Source organism: Manduca sexta, chromosome 24, assembly GCF_014839805.1.
Source record: "Manduca sexta isolate Smith_Timp_Sample1 chromosome 24, JHU_Msex_v1.0, whole genome shotgun sequence".
Lineage (NCBI taxonomy): Eukaryota > Metazoa > Arthropoda > Insecta > Lepidoptera > Sphingidae > Manduca > Manduca sexta.
The window spans coordinates 11,962,781-11,980,517 of NC_051138.1; the positions used below are offsets into that span (position 1 = coordinate 11,962,781).

At 37.1% G+C, this 17,737-nt stretch overlaps 1 protein-coding gene and 2 long non-coding RNA genes across 3 annotated transcripts; 1 reads left to right on the forward strand and 2 right to left on the reverse strand.

Moving 5' to 3' along the window:
• The first annotated feature begins 83 nt into the window (after nucleotides 1–83).
• Nucleotides 84–12,968, forward strand: LOC115443066 (cGMP-dependent 3',5'-cyclic phosphodiesterase-like). The gene is given in 17 exon segments (XM_037442502.1): nucleotides 84–334; nucleotides 589–705; nucleotides 953–1,048; nucleotides 1,466–1,602; nucleotides 2,718–2,823; nucleotides 4,065–4,196; nucleotides 4,523–4,671; nucleotides 5,020–5,245; nucleotides 5,701–5,855; nucleotides 6,223–6,381; nucleotides 6,993–7,081; nucleotides 9,689–9,878; nucleotides 10,164–10,305; nucleotides 11,149–11,200; nucleotides 11,203–11,293; nucleotides 12,419–12,515; nucleotides 12,789–12,968. Coding segments are annotated over 17 exon segments (2,187 nt in total). The 5' UTR covers nucleotides 84–208; the 3' UTR covers nucleotides 12,912–12,968.
• Nucleotides 12,969–13,081: 113 nt separating this feature from the next.
• On the reverse strand, nucleotides 13,082–14,869 carry LOC119190499. Its single transcript, XR_005112944.1, has 2 exons — nucleotides 14,786–14,869; nucleotides 13,082–14,480 (listed from the first exon to the last, which is right to left on the reverse strand). It is a non-coding gene; the product is annotated as an uncharacterized LOC119190499 (long non-coding RNA).
• LOC119190497 lies at nucleotides 14,868–17,599 on the reverse strand. Its single transcript, XR_005112943.1, has 5 exons — nucleotides 17,556–17,599; nucleotides 16,578–16,700; nucleotides 15,508–15,684; nucleotides 15,163–15,259; nucleotides 14,868–14,940 (listed from the first exon to the last, which is right to left on the reverse strand). It is a non-coding gene; the product is annotated as an uncharacterized LOC119190497 (long non-coding RNA).
• Between the last annotated feature and the right edge of the window lie 138 nt (nucleotides 17,600–17,737).

The window sequence follows — 17,737 nt, forward strand, 5'->3', positions numbered from 1 at the left end:
CAATCGGAGATCAATATAAAATGCACTTGAATGGGAAGGTTAGAGTTTATGTCAAATCTCGATGTCATTGTCTCGTCCTCAGGCCTCGTCGATTTTTTGGTCTCTTCCTCTTGTCAATATCAAGTTCATCAAAGTAATTTTTTATCTCTGAGCTTTTGTTAAAAGGGATTTAAACATTTTTTACATTTATTTAACTAGCTTTATTAGCATGGCTAGTCAGAAAAAGTATAGAAGAAAAAGTATACAAAGAAGTGATCCTGGCAAAATTTTAGATTTAATAATGAGTCTCGGCGACGAATTTTGCTATCAATTACAAGTGAAAATAAATACTTACGTAAGGATTTATTTTCATATTATTTACACATAAGTTATTTTTAATACATAAGGTATTTTTATCGGGAACTAGGAGTTGTAATGGCAACACAATGATAAATATTCCGAATGAAAAACGTTAACGGTTTTGTCGTTTCAAAATGATTCATTAGGTAGTACATAGTATCTTACTTCTTAAAACTTTTCTCTTCTTGAAACTAATACAAAGAAAAATATAGTCTAGTATCTTAAGCTTCCTAAATCATGTAATTGCAGCTCTGTGAAGAATGTGAAGCTGAATTGGTGCTTCAGATTATAGTTAACGGAGAACGTATGGAGGCATCTATAGAAGCTGTGGGCACTGCTACGCTACCGAGAAAAATTAAAATCAATGTATGTTTTACAATATTCTTGTAGTCTTAACGAAGAAATTATTACAAAATCTCCGTTAGATAATATAGCTGACGAACAAGGAACTAGGTAGAAAGAGAACAATCTCTTTCTACTTCTTACTAGTACATTTCACAGAGTCAAATGTACTAGTAAAAAGAAAGACCATGTAGGAAACTTAAGCCCATCCGGTTACAACTATATTCTAACTTACGCGTTCCTCAAAGTTTCGTGTTTATTTTTATTTTAGATGTCACCGAAACTGTGCGAAACACTCAAAACAACTATGGAACAGTCGGATCTTCTTACGAATTTTGAACCTGATTTTCAAGCTATTGTTATGCCTGTAAGCTACAATAATAAATAAGTATAGCTACACAAGTAGGTGTGTCGTATATTTAAGTTGTTGGTAAGGTCAGGGGAGTCCCTTTTCCGTCTATTGGGGCAAATCGGTCTTTTTGCAATTACAGGCGTTCTATTCGAAGGGCAATTACGATAGCCGTATAGGTAAGAAAGTCAAATAAACCCCTTTTTACCTCAACGGCCATCAAACTGTCCTCCGATTACAACGCTTGTGATTGCAAAAGACGGATATACTTCCGTAGACGGAATATGGCCTGACCTTATATCTATTGTGGATTAGCAACATTAATAACAGTGTATTAAAGTATCCTGTAGCAGTGAATACGGAATGTGCACCTACCTAATTGTATTTTAATTTGTTTTATAAAATGTCTCCAAAGGCATTATGTTTTTATTCCAGTTTGTGTCAAAAGATAATATGAAGAAACGCATAGTCATGTTCCCAGTGATGGACAAGCCATTTGCAGTGATAGTTTGTGTTGTCGCGCCGAAGATCCTTGAGGAACATGTTCCTGTTGTGATACACGAGTGTTTTCTGTACGTTTATATTATAAGATACCAATAGACCACTATTTATGGAACACCTTTTACAAACTTATAAATATTAATGTCCGGGGTTCGAATACACACATATTTTGCGTTAGATCCTTTATGATTTTCCCAGATAATTAACCTCATTAAGCATTTGCAGACATTACGCATTTATCCCCGAAGGGTTATGCAGAGGCGCAACTAGTGCACTGATTTTTTGCCAAGTGTGTTCTGTCTCATGATGTGATAGGGGGCGAGCCTATCGCCATATCGGGCAAAAATTTCAGATTACAGGCTGATCATGATTAGTCATTTGGCCAATCGTTAAAACTGAGTCAAACTATTATCTCCTAAACATACGTGAAATGCGTGTAAAAGTGTTCTTCACATTAACGTCATATGTATAAGGACAGATTAAAAAGGAGGGACTGCAGCTGTTTTGTGTTTTTTTAACTAGCCTTCTGCCCACAGTTAGCCTAATAATTCTTTTCCAATCGCTCTGTATCCCCTGTATACTGTCCGGTGTACAAAACACGTGCGATGCTGCTAGGGTACTATGAGATTTCTAACTAAACTTAAAAAATAATTTAATCTTTAGATTTCGTGGGGTGATGTTATTGAGTTAAAACATATGTATATGTTACAGAGTATAAAGCTGAATATTTTTTCTATGAGCGGGTTTGGCGTTATATGTCAACAGACATACGTAATAAATCTCAGTAATATATTAAAACCTACGATTTTATTATATCCTATTCTACTTATATAATAAATGCAAGTTTGTGAGGATGTGTGTGTGTGTATGTATGTATGTGTGTGTTTATTCCTGTTTCACGAAAAAAATTCTATCTTGGTGTACGCTGCCTAAACCGTTGGAGTTAGACAAAGGTGATGTAGCGTAGGATTGTTTGTCTTAAATAATTCTAAATAAAAGCCCGAGACAGCATATATCGACCTTTTATGTGAAAGCCACTATGACCAAAATAGTGAGCTATTAATATAATTAAATCGGATACTTTTTAACGGGACTTTTATTCCGGAAAATTCCTTCACGCGGGCGAAGCCGCGAGCAAAAGCTAGTGAGATATCTAAGTACTTACTTATTCAGCTATTTCATACAGATTTTCATGGCCCACCCTGAAGAAAGCCATATGTTTTGAATACGAATGCACCTTGAAACAGAAATGTCAACAGCTTTTGCGAGTCGCGCGGAGACTGTTTACTCAGGTATAACAAATATAAAAAATTATCATGAGCGTATCCATCTTCAGATCCAAGAGGAGTCAAGTAGAAATTTTATATAGGAAGTCCCAATTATCCAATACAAATACATTTTTTTTTACTTGTGTTTAATGGGGTCCAGTTGCCCCTCACCTGCCCCAAGACCTTGGCTACACCCATACATATAACGCATAGATTTGTATTTGCATATCTACTTATTTTACTTATAATATACTTACCTTCGCTGGTGGTAGGATATTTATATTCGCCCGGTTAGCGACCACCGCACAAAGGACGTACCTGCCGTAAAGAGGTAAAGGTAAGGTAAAGAGTAACTCCCGCACTGGCCCACGTAAGTGTTCCGGGATGAGCCAGTGTATATCCGGTTACAAATAGACCGGATGATTGTGCCGACTGGCGGTAATCATCACCTGTCAGGCGATACTCTATGTGGTTGCCATTCCACTTCTATCAGGTTCAGTGGGGTCATATCGCCGTGCGTGTAAAAAAAACTTCTGTAAGTTACCTATGTAGATGGTTACCTGGTATAGGAGTGTATATGCACGTGTACTATTTGGCGCAAATTTCACAGCGAACTAAAAATTTGTTATGATAATCATCATCAACCACGGAATGTCCACTGCTGAACATAGTTCAACTGCAAGAGATGTCCAACCTGACTTGTTACCATATTTATCATTAAAAGCAGATTTTTAAAAACGATCTTAATTGCTTCGTTTTTATGTTATAATAATAATACCAGCCCTGTATTATATACTTGCCCACTGCTGAGCACGGGCCTCGTCTACTACTGAGAGGGATTAGTTCTTAGTCCACCACGCTGGCCTAGTGCGGATTGGTAGACTTCACACACCCTCGAAATTCCTGTAAAGAACTTCTCAGGTATGCAGGTTTCCTCACGATGTTTTCCTTCACCGTTAAAGCAAGCGATAATTCACAAAGAATACACACATAATATTTTAGAGAAATCAGAGATGTGTGCCTTTGGGTTTTGAACCTGCTGACATTCCTCTCGGCAGTCCTTTCCACAACCAACTCTTCTTCGTTCTTTTTTATCTTAGTATATCATAAAGTATCAAGCAGCACAAAGTTTGTTTGACATATAGATGAGTAATTTTGTTTGATTGATTCTTAGTGTAGTATTATAATAGTAAAAGTATGTGATCGTTTTTTAAAAATCTACCTTAAATCAATGCGACAAAGAGGAATATTCGGATTTTTTGTAGGTAGCATCTTTAGAGACTCTCCTGCAAATAGCGATGGATCAAGCGAAGCAACTCACCAGAGCGGAGCACTGCTCAGTGTTGTTGGTCGACGTCGAGAAAATGGAATTGGTTGATTCTTCATCGGCGTTTAGAGTATGCACTAATTATTTACTTATAACATTAAACGTGGTGGTCCAATATTAGATAAGTATTTTTCTACCCATCTTCCTCCATCTTGATCGATGAGGGCTTGTCGGGTCTGTATTAGTTTTTACGATAGCCTACCTAACTAAATTCAATCCCACATAAATCATATTTGGAAAACGCACACAAATAGCTTCCGCTGCTCATTGCTCATAAGCAGTTGTTTAAACCTTTCATGGTTTTTCTTTATTATTTTCTTTTATGTTACTCACACATATATTTCTTCATCTATATACATTACGGTTAAAGGGATTAATAGACTGACCTCTCTTTAGGAGGACAAGGAGACTGAACGACGCTTTCCGATTAACTTGGGTATAGCCGGTCAAGTGATTAAGACTGGCACTCTCATCAACGCTAAGAAGCCTAAAGATCATCCCCAATTTGACTCGAGCATCGATGGCTTGCCCGGCGTCGATAGCAAGTTTGTTATTATATTTTACTCTCCTAGGGTAATTTTTTATAGAAAAATCGAAGCTGAGTTTGCACGTATACATCTCCATAATAGCTATTTAGCTCTCCTAATAGCTATCTCCAGATACCCTGAAAAGAAACCATCAAAATTCGACTGAGCATTACGATTATCTCCATTTTGATTGATTCATTTCCGCAATCGGTCTCGACTTATTGATCAAGTTTATGTTGTTTCGTCTGTAATGTAGCTTAAAATTTAAGTATAAACATGCACTACATCTAGTTCTTTAACCTTATCCTAATCTACTCTCTCAACAGTCCCGATAATTTGAGAAATAAAGTTATTACTTTGTTCTAGAACCATCCTCTGCTTCCCAATTAGGGAACAAACAGGCATCATAGGGGTGGGCCAGCTAATCAACAAGGTAGGAGATCCGTACTTTGACGGAATGGACGAAGAAATGGCGCTCGCCTTCAGCATCTATTGTGGCGTGTGCATTATACATTCGGTTGTGTATCAGAAGATACAAGAAGCTCATATCAGAAACACTCTTGCCAATGAGCTAGTCATGTATCATATGAAGGTGAAGTTTATTGACAGATTTCCTTGCACTCTCGTTTAAACATAATTACACGTACATTCTTAATTTTAAATTATAATTATTGAGTTACTGATACTTTGATCCCATTGATAGGTACATTGGTTTAACAGTGATTTGTAAATAATTGTTTCTAGTTAGGGTGTTGTTGAACTAAAAGTTCTGATACTCACGACACAAGAGTTAGGCAATGTCGCGTACACGGTTTCAACCTCTTGTCGAGAAACACCTACCTTCCTTAGTGTTTCCAGAAACAAGATGATATCTTCAGGCGGTGCTCTTTCTTAATGTAGAATTATGACTTTGTGAGTCAATGTCAGTTTCAGACATTTTAAATAGAAATCGTTACCTATTTACAGTAGGCATAATCATGATCAAGTTTGCCAGTACTTACGAACGGTGTAAACTATCAATCAATTAAATAATATCATGCCTTCTAGGTGGGTGACGCAGAAGTGGTTCGAATGTTGGAGTGTTCAGGGTTCCATAACCACCCTCACGTGACCAGTCTGCACTTCAACCCGAGGGCTCTGCCATTGCGAGAGTTGCCTTGTTATGTGATGAAGATGTTCTATGATTTAGGGTTTGAAACAAAGTGAGAATATTAGTTTTAAATGTTCATTGTTTCCTAGTAGGCAGATATTTTTAACATGATTTTTTATCTTCTTGCCCCCACTTCTGGAGAAATAGGTAATTTTCCCGCGTTCCAAAGTCTGAAACAACAGACCGGCATAATAGTCTAGTCTAGTCGAGAAACATTGTCTTGTTTGTTGAAATTATATTTCAACTCAGTATATTCCGTCATCGAATTCACAATACCTTTGAGGTACCACCATTAGCATCTGCATAAGATGTCGCCCGAGCTTACCTACTGCTAGCTTCCATCACTTTAACAATTCGGACTAAGTTATTGCACCGTAAATTTATTTAAAATTAAATAAAAACTATTCCATATTGAGCAGATACAAAATTAAACAACAAAAATTAGCCCGTTTCATCCTGTATGTGAAGAAGGGCTACCGCGACGTTCCGTACCACAACTGGATGCATGCGTTTAACGTGGCGCAGTGGGCGTACGCAGCGCTCACCAACTACAAACTCATACAGCAGGGATATTTCAAGTAACATTATAACTTTTTAATTAGTTGGTATTGTTGATGAAACCACCAATGGCGAAATACCTCCTACCAGCTTCCCTTTTAGGTTTATTTACATTTGTCTTAGTTTTTGTTTTCTACTAAATTGACCGCGATATGTTGACTAAGGCAATTTTAGCCTCAGGTTTCCCTTTTAAAAATTTCACCCTTCGCCATTGGAAACCACTATGACGGATCATTTATATTTGTTGAAGTAATTAGTAATAAAAAAAATACGTTTTATGTGTCTTACGAGCTGATGATGGGAAGAGGCAGTGTTGCTACAAAAAAATAATTAAACATAGACAAATATAAATGTACCAATTAGACAGTAGATACCACTAATTTTGTCTACAACATGATGTTACAGCATCTTTTGCGCCGATGCTACAAAAATTAGGAGCTTATGCGATTAATAAAAAATCCTATCGCCTAAGATACCCTCCCTTTTTGAATTTCGATTCCTTTGCCTTCAAATAAGCAATGTGCCCATCTTCCCACAGTCACATTAAAGCTACAATCAAAACAACTGTAATAAAGGATACATACTAATACTTACTAAGCGGAATAATATACCTAAATATTATTTTTAACAGTGAATTGCAAGGTTTCATGTATTTAGTGGCGGGGTTGATGCACGACTTGGATCACCGCGGAACAACCAACAGCTTCCACATTCATGGACGTAAGCAATCACCATTTCACTATAATGATTAACTACATGTTTTAAAATTTATTCAAATATTGATAGCATCGCGAGTATAAGGACCTTCAGTTGTTTTTTATCTAATGGCATAGCACAGAACACAATCATTATAAACAATACTTAAGCACTAAATAACATTATGTAATTTGTAACAGACCGGCAACGTTGTAATTTGTAAACTAAATTACATTATGTGATTGTCTTCCTTAAACCTATGCCCTAATTGAAATTGTACTACGGAAATGACTCTACAAAAAACAATTAACAATATAAACATCTGCTTATACTTAAGTGGGTTATATAAACGAAAATTGTACGGAAACTAAATAGTACTACTACCTTTAAACTACTTAATTTTCGAATACTATTTAAAAACAGGCCCGGCCTGTAGTTGAATAATTGCTTTAATTTAAAAGCTTAATGATTACCTTAGCTACTATCGACTATCGCCCGAAATTAATAATGTATCTACTATCCAAGACTGAAACCTATCTTAGATTGCCGACTATCTTTCGATTGCTCTCCTACCGGCATGCCAATATCTTAACTCGCCTATCCTTGCTTGCCTTCAACGATAGATCGCTGGCAGTCCTTTCCAGATGCGTTCCCTCCTGACCATTCCATTTTATGCAGAATATTCCATTCGTAAAAAAAAAAATACTTTTTGTATTTTCCATACAAACTATTCGTTTCAATATTTGCCTAATTGCGAAAAATAAGACTTGGAGTAATAAAAAAATATTTTATGCATTTTAGCCCTCCAAAGGAATAATTAATAATTAGTACATGTCATATTTAAGATACAAACTTTTTAATTAGTTTCAAAATGGAACGTGAGTAATGTGGTTGCTAACATATTTTGACACTGAAGTTTAATAACATTGTTCATAATATATTAATAAATCTTTAAAGGATTTAGTTTTTAGTATGAAGTACGCAGTACACTCGGTGCCATATAATAATAATTGGACTCTGTACAGATTATCCAGTGTTATTGAACAAATTACAATTCCGTTATACATAATTGTTGCATAACTTACACCGTTTATGCAGCGCACGCAACGGAAGCTCTCAAAAGTAATCAATTTTAGCCGTTTTTCAACACTACAAGAATTTTTCAATTGGAACCGGAAGTTCCTGAGACCAGCGCGTTCAAACGAACATACTCTTCAGCTTTATATAATAGTATAGATAATGTATAGAAATTTTGCCTGTTTCTATGTTTTAACTCTCAACTAATAAAACTATGTTAATTTGTAATTATTATTTTGAATTACAAATGTAGATAAGCAATAAAATAAATAGCAGTGATTGTAAAGGTATTTTATTTTACTAAGTAAAGAAGTTATTTGTTAATGCTGTTCTTTCTCCACCATCTTGATTCTCTATATTGTTTTCATAATTAATAATATCAGCAGTTGATAACTCCACTTCGGTTGGAATTTCCTCTAGCCTGTGATTCCGACAAATATTGTGCAAAACTGCAGTTGCAATTATTATTGTTTGAACTTTAGGTAAAGATAAACGCAATGTCAATGCAATCACAGGGAAGCGACGTTTCCATGTACCAAATGTCCTGAAAAGATAATATAAATATTTCCTATTCCTCAGCAAAAGTTGATGGAATGGAGAAACACCATAGTTCCTGAACAAACGATGCAATTGCCCCTTGTTAGCACCTATCTAATAGTTCGGTAGGTACGGTATTTTTTGTAAATAATGTCAAAAATTATTTACCTTGTACATAGAAGTAACACGAATATACGAGATCAGTTTAACTAACACTGATTGGCAAGCAGATTTCGAAAGCCTAATCTAAACGTGAAATCAAACTCATCCAGGGTCTGCATGTAGTTAACTCTTTTCATTACCCGTGATGAAACGCGACTTTCAGTTTCGCTATCAGTATCGCTAGTCCCTCCAAATCACTGTCGTCACTGTCACTAGAGAATATGGATATTTCCATTGCCTTTTCGTTTCCCTTAAAATCAGTGTAAGCGATATTCAAAACATATGGAGTAAACTGAAGAATTGGTCCGATTGGAAAATGCGATTGTTTACAACAATCAAACCAAACGTCAAAACGGGTAGATAGAGTATTGGCAAGCGTAAACTGTCATTTTCAAACAGAGGGTAATCTATGATCTGTAATCCGTCCTCTCAAAGATCGATTATTGTTATTGATAGCTTACTCAATCTATGGATTGGTTATTGGCATGCTTTATCCATAAAAACGAATGAATTATCAATCTTAGATGGCATACATTGGATTAGGATTGGTTATTAATTTCGGGCGTATGTCGTTATCCAGTAAAAACAGATAGCAAGGTAATAGAACAATATGTGTTCAATATACATCGTGAACACGCATAGCTGTAATCTTAGATACATTCGATTCATCTTTCAATCTTTAATTTTGGTAACATTACATAATATAGTAACTCTTGACTTTGATTTGCTTTTTGTTTTATTCAACAGGTTTGTATCTCCACTTACCTCATTTACTGCTTACCTAAGTGGCTTTTCATAAATTCTATTGAATTACCTTCGTGATGAGCCGACTATTTTCATTTCATTTCGCGTCAGAAACGACCCTAGCCGCGTTATACTCCAGTGAAGGCAGTGTAATGGAGCGTCATCACCTCGCGCAAGCTATGTGCATTCTTAACACGGAGGGGTGCGACATTCTGGAGGCATTGCCGCGGAGGGAATATGATCGGGCCATCATGCTCCTCAGGGATTACATTCTGGCTTCCGATCTGGCTAATTATTTCAAGTTAGTGATATTTTTTTAAAGGATAAGACAGTGGATCTGGTGCATCTATAGTTATTTTCTAGAAAGACGCTAGGTAAGGTGGCTACAAGTCAGTAAGTAAATTCATATTAATATTGCGGTTTGGAAAAATTATAGAAGAATTATTTTTACTATTTTTCGTTATAGAAGATTTTTTGTATACTATTGACTCGTATGACTACGGAAGTCATAAAGAAAAACAGTGCTCAAACATTTAAATTTGTCATAATTTCTAAAAATATTTTCAAGAACACTGGTTTCATTTAGGAACCTGAACGAGTTTAAATCAATATCTCAAGATTACCAGAAAGGCAATCGGATGCATAGCGCGTGTCTTCAGGCGCTGCTCATGAACGCCGCAGACCTCAGCGATCAGCTCAAAGACTGGAACAGCGTCAAGAAGACCGCGGTTAGTTCACATTTCACGTCAGCAGTGGAGGCCCTTAATGACGCGAGGTCCCAGAGGAAAGCAAAGTTCCTCGGTTTTGACCGTTCCGTTGGTTAGATAATAAAATGGGGTCCTCGAAGACCTGTACGCCCGAGGACTGGAACGTTTGCCCGGTTCGCCTCCTCTTAAGGTCGCCTCTGCCTGTTAGTCTTATAGCTTCTATGGATGCCCAGACAGTATGATTTCGTGTCGTATTTCTGTATATTTTGTTCTTGCTCATACTTATAAGTGAGATACAGCATTTAAAAATTACTTTAACAGGTGGTGCTGTATTATGCTAGAAAATCAGATAGTTGACGACAATCAGATTGAATGACTTTAAGATCGGGTTCAAATACCCGATACGACCTTGATCAATATCTGTAGGTGGATCCCGAAAATAATTCAATCATAAATGGTACTTTACTTAGTACGTCGATCGTTAGGCACGGGAAGTACTTTCTGATTGTTCCAATTCAGAAGGTAGCGCTTAACATTGTTTTTTGAAATTGGCTATAAGATCGTCAATTACTTTGAGCGGGTAACTGACTTTTTTTTTTATACGGCCTCCGCAAAGTTCTCCACTGCACCTGATGGTCAGTGGAGTGAACTCTAAATAGATCATCAATTGATGAAGTATTACCCCTCGTTAATTAACACAATTATGCCGGCCTATTCGAAACTGGATATAAACAGGCTGATCCTGGAAGGCAACACACTTACGTCGGCCATTATGGTGGGTTTTACCTATATTGTGTACAGTGATCGCTATCCTGGCGGATACAAATTGGCTAGCAGTAGCAGCAAGTAATTGTTTTTGTTCAGGCTGCAGTATTAACGGAGTTCTTCAAGCAAGGCGACGTGGAGAAGAGTCGCGGGACCTTCCACCTCTCATGATGGACCGGGACAAGTGCTTCATACCAGAACTCGAAATCCAGTTCCTGCAGATGACCTGCGTGCCGCTTTTTGAGTTAGCTCTATTTAAGTAACATCGAACAGCTTTAAATAGAAAGTACCTGTACTTAAATGCTTTTGCAGTGATGTAAAAAAAAAAAAGGTGTTCATCTTTAGTATCGAAATTAGTTTCTTCGTCAAAATCCATTGCATCTGCTTGCCTCCCATTTGGACCTAAGAGGTATATAATAAAAGCCATAGCTCAATCACAATCAAATATTCAATCGATCTGTGGTCGACTACTGTGATCCTCCCTCCCAGAGCCTCCCCAAATAAGCGCCAACCATACCAGCTTTGAACAGCCCCTATCCATCTGATACCCGCCACTTGTTTCAAGTCATCGGCCTATCGTGCAGCTGGGTGTGCCATATACTACCTAAACGCAATCTCCACTCCAGCACTTGTCTGCTGTATCACGTTATTTCTTAAAAAACATTCAATACATCTTGATTAAGTATTTGGGTATATTCCGGTGGTTGATTTACATTTTTTATGAGTGTAGGCCACTTTATTTCCCCCGCCCCATGTAGGTAGGTTTATGTATGTATGTAGATTTCTAAAATACTTAATCATTTTCCATTTGTTTGTATTATGGAAGGCACTAAAGTTAAATAAACTAATGAATATTAAATCGAGTGAGTGTCCTCTGATATCTGCCGCCCCTAAGAGGCTTGTGCCTATACGGCCTATTTACAAATCCAGGACTGGTGTATTGAATAATGGCGATTAAAAATGACTTTAAGGGATTAGGCCTTAGTCCACCACGCTGGCCTAGTACGGATTGGTAGACTTCACACACTCTCAAAATTCCTACAGAGAATTTCTCAGGTATGCAGTTTTCCTCACGATATTTTCCTTCACAAAGAATACACCCATAATTTTTTTTTGAAAAAAAGGCGTTGTTGCTCTTAGGATTTGAACCTGCTGTCATTGGTATCGGCAGTTCGTTCCATGACTATTTATTAGAGATGGATGACTTTAATATCTATCTCTAATAAAGAGGTCCTAAACTCGTTTCCTTCAACATCTTATTTAATCTTCAATCCATCAGTTCTGTTCGATTGTACAATGACTGGTTCAAAACCACAGACTATAAAAGTAATAGAGTTGGTTTATAAATTACAAATGTGTTTTCATGTAGTAATTTGGGAAGGATAATTCCAAAGGCAACGGCGTGTGTGAAGATCATAGAGAATCACATCGAGAGATGGGACGCTGCTAAGCCAGTTTTTGCGGAAGTATGTTAAAACATTTGTTAATTTAGCGTTTTTGTATCATTATGCAGCAATGGTAGGTAGGTATCATCGCTTCGTATATTTCACACAAACACACAAGTCGAGTGTATTCCTGTGTTAGGAGGCGAGCCTATCGCCACATCGAGCACAAATTCCGGCCTATCGGCTGATACTGAGCTGAAAAACCCAACCACTCACTCTCTCCCCTTCCCGGGATTCCAATCCGGGACCTGAGTATATTTAAAATACGAAATTAACTCAGAAATCTATGAACAGGTGCCGGCGACTGCAGGGCTAGCCGTTTTACTGAGTCCAGAGTTAGATAACCTCATAGAGTTAAACCTCAAGGAGAAAGAACGTTTGCGAGTAGAGGGAGAAGTTGGCGAGGAAGCAACTTAGAATATAATAATGAAGTTAGTAAACAATTATTTAAATTTCGAAAAGTGTTAAATTATGTTTAAATTTGTAATTTCGGTAACTTCAAAATGTTTCGATAAATAAAATATAATTTATTGCATTAGGATATTTTTTCAAAATAATTTGTATTTAAATAAAAATGAAAACAACAGTATTTATTAATATTTTATTTCCCATACAAATAGTAAAAGGAAATGGTCTTGTGGACCAAATGTTTATCACATACCCAACCTATCACAGAACGGAATGGTTCGTGTCTCTTTGGTGCGTGGATGAAAATTATTTAAACTTATAATTTACGGTCGAAAAATCTTCTAAAATTGTATATTCTGTATTATATTTACTAGCTTTTGTCTGCGGGTCCGGCCGCGTAAAAAAGTTTTTGTTTTTCCGTATTAAATATTTCCCGGGATATAAAGTAGCCTATAGGACTCAGAGGCAATATAGATTTTTAACACTGAAAAAAAAAATCAAATGTTTTTATATTATTGAGATAAGCACGTTGAAACAAACAAATTCTTTAGCTTTATATATTAGTATACGTGTAGATTTTGAAACTTATTTTAAAAATTGCTTGTATTATTTATTTAAATGCAAAATCATTTGCCTTTATATTGGCGTGCACAGCCACTCAATAGCTTATTTTAGAAACAGCGGGACGATGATTAAATCGTAAAGCTTTAAAGATATTTTATCCTAGTAGCACAAGTTTTGTTATACAAAAGTAAATTATGGAGTAAGTTATCAAAATTGCGTTAGAAATTCACCTAAAATAATAGATATTATTATTTTACATAAGAGACAAAATAATCTAAGATTAAAAAACTTTAAGAGAAATGATACACAAATGTTACAACAACATCTCAATAAAAAATGTTTAGAACAATATGTAAAATGTGAAATGAAAATAAAATATGATCGTATGGTTTAAAAATCATCATGTAAACCCGATTGCATATAAATTGTACCCATTTGTTAATTTGTTATACAGGGTCATTTTGACATCGCGTTACTAAATGAAACCACATACTTATCTACTTAGAAATAATACTTTACAATAAGTTACAACAGCCGTAGATGTAAAATAAAAAAGTGAAGTTTCGAACAAAATAAATATTAATAAAATTTAATTTTAATTTTACGCGCCCTAAAGCCACGAGTACTACTCTAAGAGAATTCTTTGCAGCGGCATCATACTTTCAGTCAGAAATACACTCACGCACGCGCCATGTTCGCATTATACTACAAAATGATCAGAAATTCAGAAAACTAAAAGGATTGTTGGTGAAAATATTCGTTATTATATCAAAACAACCCTGTATATTACCTACCGACCCTCGTCAACAGTTTTATCATATCGTAGGGCTGCAAAACGATGTGATTATATAAACAAGTAACATCAAGTATACGAAAAATAACAATTATAATATACCATTATAGTGCTATAAAAATAAATTATCTTACAACAAACCATTCTCTTTCGGTTGTAAGAGCTCTTCAACAAATTCTTCCACCATCTCCTTTAGTTTTTCCTTCATTTGCATTTGGTCCCTGCAACGATAGGATGATATTATCACACCAGTAGAATAAGCTTAGTTAGCAAATAGTAGGTTGGGGTTCAACGTGGTAGTGTCGGGGTTTGACGTGGTAGTGTCGGGGTTTGACGTGGTAGAGTTGGGGTTTGACGTGGTAGTGTCGGGGTTTGACGTGGTAGTGTCGGGGTTTGACGTGGTAGTGTCGGGGTTTGACGTGGTAGTGTCGGGGTTTGACGTGGTAGTGTCGGGGTTTGACGTGGTAGTGTCGGGGTTTGACGTGGTAGTGTCGGGGTTTGACGTGGTAGTGTCGGGGTGTGTTACCCGGCGGTGGGCGCGTCGCAGACGAGCTCGCTGTAGTACTTGAGCTTGGGCTCGGTGCCGCTGGTGCGCGCGGTGAGTGCGAGCTCTGCCGCGCGTGCGCAGGAGGATCATCTCGCCGCTCGTGTACTCCTGGTCCAGGCCGGTGCCGAGCACACCTACGAAACATTCATATCTCAGGTTCATTTTCAAACAATTTTGGTAAAAATGTTATTTTAAGTTGTATTTTTTAGTATTATGAACGATCTGAGGAGTGAAAGGAACTTCGAACGAATGACCAACATATCATTCAGTTGTATTAAAATTATCTTCTAGAATAACAGCATAAAGAGGATAACATTAATTTAAGATCTGAATAATATCGTGTCGGTATTACTTACTCAAGTGCGGTCCGCCGTTAGTCTCTTCCGGTATCTTCACTCCAGCAGTGAAATCGTTTATAAACACTATCTCATGTGAACCCACTTGCCTTGGATACTGTAAAAAAAAATACATTGTTCATACTCTCTACAGCATAGAAGATCTTGAATCTAAATTTAGCACCAAACATCGCTCGCGAAATTCGAAAAAGTCGATGTCCAATAATAAAGACAATTTTAATTCGTCGATAAATATCGTATTACCTACGAGTAATTTTAATCACATGATGGTAAATTCAACCCTAAATACAATTGATAACCTTCTAAATTACATTAAATTTACTTGTTTGTATTTTGGTGTTTTACCTCCCCCGGTCCATGGTAGTTCCTTATCCGCCTGAATATCTTCTGTATGACTGCCGGCTCGTGGCAGATGTAGTACGCGTTGTAAGACACGTGGTATCCGTACTCGGCATACAACGCTTGCAATTGTTGGTTGAGGGACGAACCTTTTGCGTACAAGTGAGATGCTAATGAAGCTACCTGTTTCGTGATAAAAATGTTAGAGGCAAAAATGATACAATCATATTCAAATTAAAGTATAACGCGTCGCATGTTGTGCGAAATAACGTCGGAATACACGTAGCGTGTAAAAATGAGCGTTACGGCATGAAGACAGCACAACAGGTGTGTTTCAAAAGATTCTCGTCAATTACAAAAAAAATATACCGCTTGTGTTTTCACACTGATATAACACTCATTTTACACATCACACACTTTTAAATGTATCCTTGTAATTTTTAGTAAAACGCGCTTGACGAGTGCATTGCATTGGCGCGTGTTGCGATTTTAAAAACACAGATGTGTGCCAACGTAATAAACTCCAAAGTAAGAATAGGGCTGGATGTTTAATCTGTGCATTTTCCTGTACGTGTGTGCGTATGCACCTATGTCTATGTAGGTATAAGTCGCAGCCTACACGTAACTCTCAAACTTAACTCTATAACTCTGGCCACTGTATAATGTTTATTTCACTGCACATGATCACACTGTTATAGGGTGGGTCAGGAAATATCACAAGTGTAAAAGTCCGATCTAAAAAACTAACCAGTACGAATAAAGCGATTACATATACTGAGATTTTGATATCGGCTTTGACGTCAATGCAATGGGAACCTCAGCATTTATATTTTATATTCACGACTATGTAACAGTGGCGAAGGATGAAATTTTCCAAAAGGTATCCTGAGCTAAAAGAATATTCCCTTAATTAACAAATTGCGGCCAATTAAACACACAACAAAAACTAAGACAAACGTAAATAAACCTAAAATGGAAGACGGTAAGATTCGTTTTTATGGACGCATCGACACTGCTATGCAAGTAGGTGTAACAACCCCCTCAAAGATCGTAGTCCTGTAAGGTGTAGTACTCACGTGTACGGCGGCCGACACGCCGTCCTTGTCTGGCACTCCTTGCGTTGCACATGTACCCGATGGCCTCCTCGAACGCGAACACCGCCGTCTTGCTCTGTTGTGACAGCAGAAGGGTCGTGTTACCTGCAAGGTCGTTACTGAGTTAATATGGACCATGCAAGAGATTTACTAAAGTATATCTATACATGCTTTAAACTATTTGCTTTTAAATTTCTTGGCGGCTGTGAAGTTAGCTGCGAGCGCAGGTCCATGCGAGTACAATGAAGTCAACAATAAATTTAGTTCAATAAAAAAAATATATTTTTTATATCTAAAAGGATTCATTAAATTATAAATACTGTTTTGTTTTAGAATTTTTAAAACTTGTTATAAGTCAATATTTCGTTTTATTATATTTTTTAATCAGTCGGATTATACTAATTGTCCTAATATGCAACATCCAGACCTTCCGCGTGGATTATAGGCGTAGAACCGGTCGGGTCAATTTAGTTCAGAGATCTGCGCGGTTGATAAACACGCATAATTTCACCAGAATACCCTATCGGTAGTGAAGGATTTTAGATTTTGGAACAGTGGGATTGTATTGCGACCACTAAAACTTTTTGCCGAACACCAAATTCTCGATATTTATGGATTCCCAAAAATCTGAGATCTGTTCATCACTCTGAGGATGGTTGAGAATCACTAAGCGCAACACAATCATTTTGAAATTAAACTTATTTTCGGATTCTATCGCGGTTTTAATATTTTATTTTCTCCCGACGTTTCGAAGACTTTGCAGCCTTCATGGTCACGGGGACTGTCCCCTTAGTAGAAAATTAGAGAGACTTTCCTGCCTCACACCCACCACTATAACTCCTGTAAGCCAGGATCAACAGTGGCAGAAAATTAGTAGAAAATTAGTTTAATTTCAATGTCTAACATTCGCGTAAACATAAGAAAACAATCATTTTGTTAAAAAATATCTTTTTCACACACCCATCCATTTAAACCCAGTTAAGGTCTCGACGAACTGTCCTTCCCTTCGACGACGGCGCGCAACATCTTGGAGCTGACGATGCTGGAGATGACGTACACGTGGTCCGGCGACGCGTCCGGCCGCCGCCGGTAGTACTGCCGCAGCAGCCACCAGCCCAGCAACGATCCCATCTCGTTACCAG